The sequence below is a fragment of the Monomorium pharaonis genome, chromosome 3, assembly GCF_013373865.1.
Source record: "Monomorium pharaonis isolate MP-MQ-018 chromosome 3, ASM1337386v2, whole genome shotgun sequence".
Taxonomy (NCBI): Eukaryota; Metazoa; Arthropoda; class Insecta; order Hymenoptera; family Formicidae; genus Monomorium; species Monomorium pharaonis.
In genome coordinates this window covers 33256019-33262018 of record NC_050469.1, presented here as the reverse complement: position 1 = coordinate 33262018, position 6000 = coordinate 33256019, and the positions used below count along the sequence as shown (strand labels likewise).

The 6000-nt window shown below is 32.0% G+C and overlaps 1 protein-coding gene across 3 annotated transcripts; it reads right to left on the bottom strand.

The window, feature by feature from the left end:
• Nucleotides 1-914: 914 nt before the first annotated feature.
• Nucleotides 915-5512, bottom strand: LOC105840981 (dihydrolipoyllysine-residue acetyltransferase component of pyruvate dehydrogenase complex, mitochondrial). 3 transcript variants are annotated; one of them, XM_012688068.3, is made up of 7 exons: nucleotides 4912-5509; nucleotides 4193-4347; nucleotides 3343-3734; nucleotides 2759-3114; nucleotides 1943-2242; nucleotides 1572-1700; nucleotides 915-1370 (listed from the first exon to the last, which is right to left on the bottom strand). In XM_012688068.3, coding segments are annotated over exons 1-7 (1452 nt in total). In that variant the 5' UTR covers nucleotides 5031-5509; the 3' UTR covers nucleotides 915-1369. The 3 variants fall into 3 exon arrangements, with proteins under 3 accessions (XP_012543522.1, XP_012543524.1, XP_012543523.1); XM_012688070.3 differs by having other exon boundaries at nucleotides 4826-4977; XM_012688069.3 differs by lacking the exon at nucleotides 915-1370 and having other exon boundaries at nucleotides 1571-1700; nucleotides 4912-5512.
• Nucleotides 5513-6000: the final 488 nt, after the last annotated feature.

Sequence of the window (6000 nt, the reverse complement as noted above, 5' to 3'; positions counted from 1 at the left end):
CCGTCAACATACACGTTTTTCAGTACTCAGATCAGTAGCGTATGCTTGCTGTCCAAATTTACGTAGGGGTGCCCACAACTAGAGCGTGCCTACAACCGGCGCACTTCCCTTACAAATCAATAAAATTTATAAAAAAACTTGATAAAAATAGGTAGTTTAAAAAATTAATTTTAACAAGTTAAATCTAATTAAACTTAATTCTAAAATATCTAATCACACTAATTTTTATTATTTTTATTTAAAAAAATGATTAAAGTAGCTAGTATAAAGAAATAAATTTCGAGAACTAAATTTAAATCTGAATATCCAATAAACTCAATGCTAATCACTAATATTAAAAAACTTGCAAATAAATTTCGACAATTAAATCTAATTAAATATCTAATATACTTTATACTAATCCTTGATATTTTTATCAAAAACTTGATTAAAATAACTAGTTTAAAGAAATATGTTTCAAAAAGCTAAATCTAATTAAATCTATATAGCCAATATTTTTTATGCTAATCTAGGATTTAGATTAGAATAATAATAATTGGGTTTAGATTATAACAACAAATTAATAGTTTTCCTTATTTTAAAGCACGCAAAAATGCGTACCTTATACAAATTAATACGGAGATATAAGGAGAGGGCGGAGCCCTCCCGTTGTACCCCGTCCACACGTTTTCTGCACCATATGGGTTTGCGACTTTAAGTAAAGCAGTGATATCGTGTATCGTTTTTATAAATACATTTTTCGTTGCATCTTAAAAAAGATGTCAGATTATTCATTTTTTTCAAATTGAAACAATCAATACCTTCATTACGGCAAGCATTTAAATGGTTGGGATTTAAACAATCCCATGTGAACGTACAAGATTTTCATAAAGTGTGAACATTAAGAGTTAAAATAACGAAATTTATGGAACACCTATGTTGTAAGAGGTAATTTATTAAATATAGATATACATTAAATTGTATTTACTATAAACATTTTGGACACTTTTATCGTCACTTCCCCTAAAATGTAGTCATATTTTCTGCAACGCAAGTGCAGTTGAATTATTAATTATCATAAATACACATATGTACACATGACCACTTTTAGAGATAGTTTTGTCTAGGCAATAACAAAGTTAAGAATTTTTTAATTTAAATGAAGCAACAAATCCAAATTATTTAACTTTAATTGTAACATTATAGCCCCATATATTTAAGAACAAAACGCAATGTTTTGTATATTGTAATTTTTCTGGAAAATTTAAAATCGAGATTTTTAAGTCGAATCAAATAAAAATAATCTCGGCGACGAAATTCATAACGTACCGCCTGGGATTAAATATTGTTTTAATGGCACGTAGATAATATTTCCAACTGAAGTAACATTTCTAAAACAAAAAGATTGTGTAACAAATTTAATTTGAGTAAAAAATACATATATATAATATATAAGAATTGAAATAAAATTATGGAAAATATATTATGCTGTTTTTAAATACAGGTTAACAATCTTCCAATTTTAAAAGATATTTACGATATTATTTGCGCTGGTATTAAGTCATTTGACAAATCACAGCAATTTAACTTACTATAAAAGCATCGTTGTTGGATTTTCCATCAAATCCTTAAAGGCGGCTAACCATTGTGCGCCTACTGCACCGTCAACGGTACGATGATCGCAGCTGGCAGTTACAGACATGTATTGGGCAGTCATAAATCTGTAAAAATTTGCTTGTCAATTTTTGCATGTCGTAAACGTAATTAAATTCCCAGACAACATAATATTTAAATATGTCTAAAATTAGAATGACATTTTAAAGATGTCATTATAATATCTTAAAGATACCGTATCTAGAAGGTGCCTTAATAATATTTTTAATGTCTTACATTCCAATTTTGTATATTCTGAACATGTATGTTGTCTGGATTTGTTCAGAAGTAGTAAGACGTGATGATTTACCCTTTTTCATTTTTGGCAGGTATCAGTGTAGTCTCTGTAGTGCCTACAGCAAGAATGATAGACTGTGGAGGATTTATTATAGCAGAAAAATTCTTAATTCCAAACATGCCCAAATTGGACACAGTAATTGTTCCTCCTTGGAACTCATGCGGTTTTAATTTTCCTTCCCTCGCCTTCGCGGCCAGTGCCTTCACGTCTTTACTGATTTGAATTATACCTTTTATGTCAGCACCAAACACTATAGGAGTGATTAAACCGCTGTCTGTGCTTACTGCTACACTAACATCCACGTTGTTATATCTAGAAGATTTAATGATATTCAATATAAAATTTTGCAATATTTAAATGTTTAAACACAAGTATAATTAAAAATTTAAGCACATATAAATGTAATTGAAAGTTTTCTTTAAACCAAATAAGTTTTTTTTTTTTTTTTAGTTATTGCCTCAAATCATTGTCTTTCATTAATATTACATTATGAAAAAAAATCATAAATTTGGTTCTGGGAAGAATCGAAGAAAATGATAAAACAAATATATAAATGAGTAGTAAATGACATTCTTGCAAGAATCAAATCCAGTTTATTTTTTTAATGGATTGTAAAAAATGTTAATTAAAACTTGAAAACTTTGTTTTTATATCTATATAATAAAAAAATATTTTTACAACAATGTAAAGAATTTTGTGTTCTGAAAAATGTCCTTTTTATACTTATTTGATTTTTGTAGAAAATCCTTCAATTATACACAAAATATTCAAGAAATATATTAATTTATGTTATTGCTGTTTTTATGTATAAAGACATAAAATACTCACTGTCGAATTACATTTCCTAACCAGGCGCTGTTGCCTTCTGGTACTTTTTTACAAGCCATTGCCATTGCTTTGATAATAATATCATTTATGCTTAATTTTATCTTGTCCTTCTCTAATAATTTATTAAACTGTTCTCGCATTGCTAATGCAGCGTCCATCTTTACATCTACCGAAAGATAATAATGTGGGATCGTTTGCTTGCTCTCTAACAAACGTTTGGCAATAACCCCGCGTATATTCGATACAGGAATATCTACTCCAGTTGGCGCGTCAACCATGGTTACTGCTGGTTGTACTGTCGCACCTTCCAAATCTTTGGACGTTACAGAACCATATAATCCCGTTCCCTTTAGACCCTGCAAAAAATAAAGAGCTATGCAAAGAATATAAATTTAGGTATCTATTAAATTATTCGTAAGAATAATTACATAGAATATATTAATTTAATATCAGCGGAAGTATTTAACAATATTACAGGAAAAAATATTACAAGAAAATTAAAAGAATGGAGGTAAATAGAAAGGCAAATTGGCTCGTATCTCCATTCATTCAATTTGATTTATAATTCAGTAATCTCGCGGCACCTGTAAGCTGAGTCCTCTTTCAGCTGCTAATCTTCTTGCTAATGGACTAGCGTATATCCTATCTTCGGAAAGCGGTGCGACAGAAGGAATTTTTGCAGTAACTGGCGGTAAGGTTGGTGGTGCCACTGTAGGAAGCGGTGGCGATGGTGGAGAAACCGCGGGCGCTGCTGGCGTAGGAGGTGCAGCCACTGAGTCGTCTTTAAAATCTTTAAATGCAGCCACATTAGATTCGTCTTGTACAATTATGCAAACCAGTTTCCCTATAGATACATTCTTTGTTCCTGCGGGTACTAAAATCTTGGCTAGATAACCTTCTTCGGGAGTTTCAAACCCCATGGTAGCTTTGTCCGTTTCGATCTCTGCTAGCAAGTCACCCTCGTTTAATTTATCACCTAGTGGACCAAATAGATAGAAAGTTGATTGATACGTTTAATAAATAATTCTATACCTTCTATGTAATAAAATCTATAACCTTGGCTATAATATAATATAAAGTACTTTCAATTTAGTGGTGCATTTATTTAAAAGATAGTAATAAATGCCATAAGAGGATTAGAAACGATTAAAATCGTTATAAAAAATTGTTTAATATTACTTTTGATAGATTAACTTAAAATGTTTATAGAATATTTACATAAATTTGTAGCAATGTCTTAGGCTTATGGCACTACATCCATAAGACGTAGGGTCTTGACGTGTTGGATTGAGTGATTGTAACCGTAACTGGCTAAATCAAATATGTGATTGGTCAAAACCTTACTGTTACGTCTTACAAAAAGGGTGTGTCACAGGCCTTATACTTATAGCCAAAGCTCTTTATTTAAATATTGTAATATCAATAGACTCTCACCCTCCTTTTTCTGCCAACTTATTATTGTTCCTGTTTCCATAGTGGGAGACAATGCTGGAAGTGGAACTTTAATATGATCGGGATAATCAACATAAAACCTGAGCTGCTGCTGCGATGGTGTTGAGACAAGATGCAGAATGTTGTAAAATTGCAGCCTAAAATATAAAAGAATCTATATTATTCTGACCCTTACATTTCTTTATGAATAATAAACGATTGTCTCTAGAATGGTATCATATGTAATATAGAGAACATTATGACATTTTATAAATGTTTTTTTAATTAATATACATTTGTACTTGTGTGGGATAATCAACATAAAACCTGAATTGTAAATTTATAAATTATAAATTTTATAAAGATTTCAAATTATTCTTTTGATAATATATTTTATTTTAAAAAAGTAAAATGTAAGGAAATCTTATATTAAGAATTTCTTTCAATTTTCTCAGATATAAAATTTATCAACACAGTAATACTGTATGTCATTTAAATAGCGATACCATTTTAGAGTTATGTAAGCCTTTCGACCCTCTGAAATTGAACGACTTAACGAAAGAATTGAAGCTTGAATACACGTGAGAGAGCGAGGATCGTTCGTGCTAGACCACGTTGCAATTGACTTGAAATAACCTTAAAGATCGTCCACGATCGCGCGATTCGAGAGATCCGCGAAGGGATTCAGACGCGAGGACGACCCCGGGTAGTGGATGCGGTACCTCTGTTGGTGTTTTCTGTGAAGACACCGGACGACGGTGGTCCTGCTGCTGGATTGCACAGAACCACGGACAATTGCGCGTGCCAGCCCGTTACGTAGGCTCGACGTAGTTCGTATCATGTCTGTCGACGAGTGTGTCACGATCCGATTCGGAGCCCTTGATGTGTCCAAGATGTATCTGAAACGAGCCCGCTCGCCTTGGCGACGTGATGACGATCCCCGCAAGTGGCCCGTCTACAAAATCAACGTATGTCGTGAAACAGGACCAGATGACGGACGATGTTGAATGCCGAGCTGAGAGTGCTGAGCAGTGCTGAGACTTGAGAGGTCGTTGCCAAGGTCACGTGGCTCTTTGCATCAGAGGTGCTGCCCGTGCAGCCGGTGCAGCGAAGACGAATACGAAAATGAAACTGGGATCAGCGGGATTAATAGCCTGACAGGCCGATAATGTTTTTTAACCGATATTTTTTAAATCATTGATCGCAGCTGATCGTAGCGTGAACGAAGATCATGTAAATGGACGACGCATTGCGATCGAATTATCTCTTGACGTCTTGCCTCGATAGAAACTTGAATTGCTCGATTAAATATTAAATATATGAAATGTTCAAAAAATATATATGTCATCGGTATAATAAATTAATATTTTAAAAATTAGGAAAAATTTATGCACAAATTTTTTTCTTTTCTCTATCCTAGTATAAAAATTTTAATTAATCCTTTGGTAGAAAAATTTCAATTAATCCTACAAATCTGCATGGATAACTCGCAATCATCTTCGATCAGTTTCTATTTTTTGCTTAAAAAAATCTAACAAAATTAGATATAAGGAAAAATTTATATGTATATATACTTTTGTGTTTCTGGTTTGTAAATATCAGATTTGTTAGCTTTTTTTTTTATTACTTTTAGCACATATTAATTGCGAGTAATATTTTTTTGCAATGTCTCCCTGGCGGAAAATTTTTCTACAAAATTCTATAAATTCTAAAAAACTAGGAAAATTTACAAAAGTGTTCCAATTCTAGCATTTTTCTGTAGAAACTACAAAAAAATGCTAGAATTGGAACACTTTTGTAAATTTTGTAGT

What these genes read in the sequence shown, in the direction of transcription:
- LOC105840981 (XM_012688069.3), bottom strand. Translation starts at nt 5,030, where the DNA reads ATGATACGAACTACGTCGAGCCTACGTAACGGGCTGGCACGCGCAATT. An exon ending in CACAGAAAACACCAACAGAG is followed by an intron (nt 4,348 to 4,911) that starts GTACCGCATCCA and finishes TTTATATTTTAG; the next exon opens with GCTGCAATTTTACAACATTC. An exon ending in AAGTTGGCAGAAAAAGGAGG is followed by an intron (nt 3,735 to 4,192) that starts GTGAGAGTCTAT and finishes TTGGTCCACTAG; the next exon opens with GTGATAAATTAAACGAGGGT.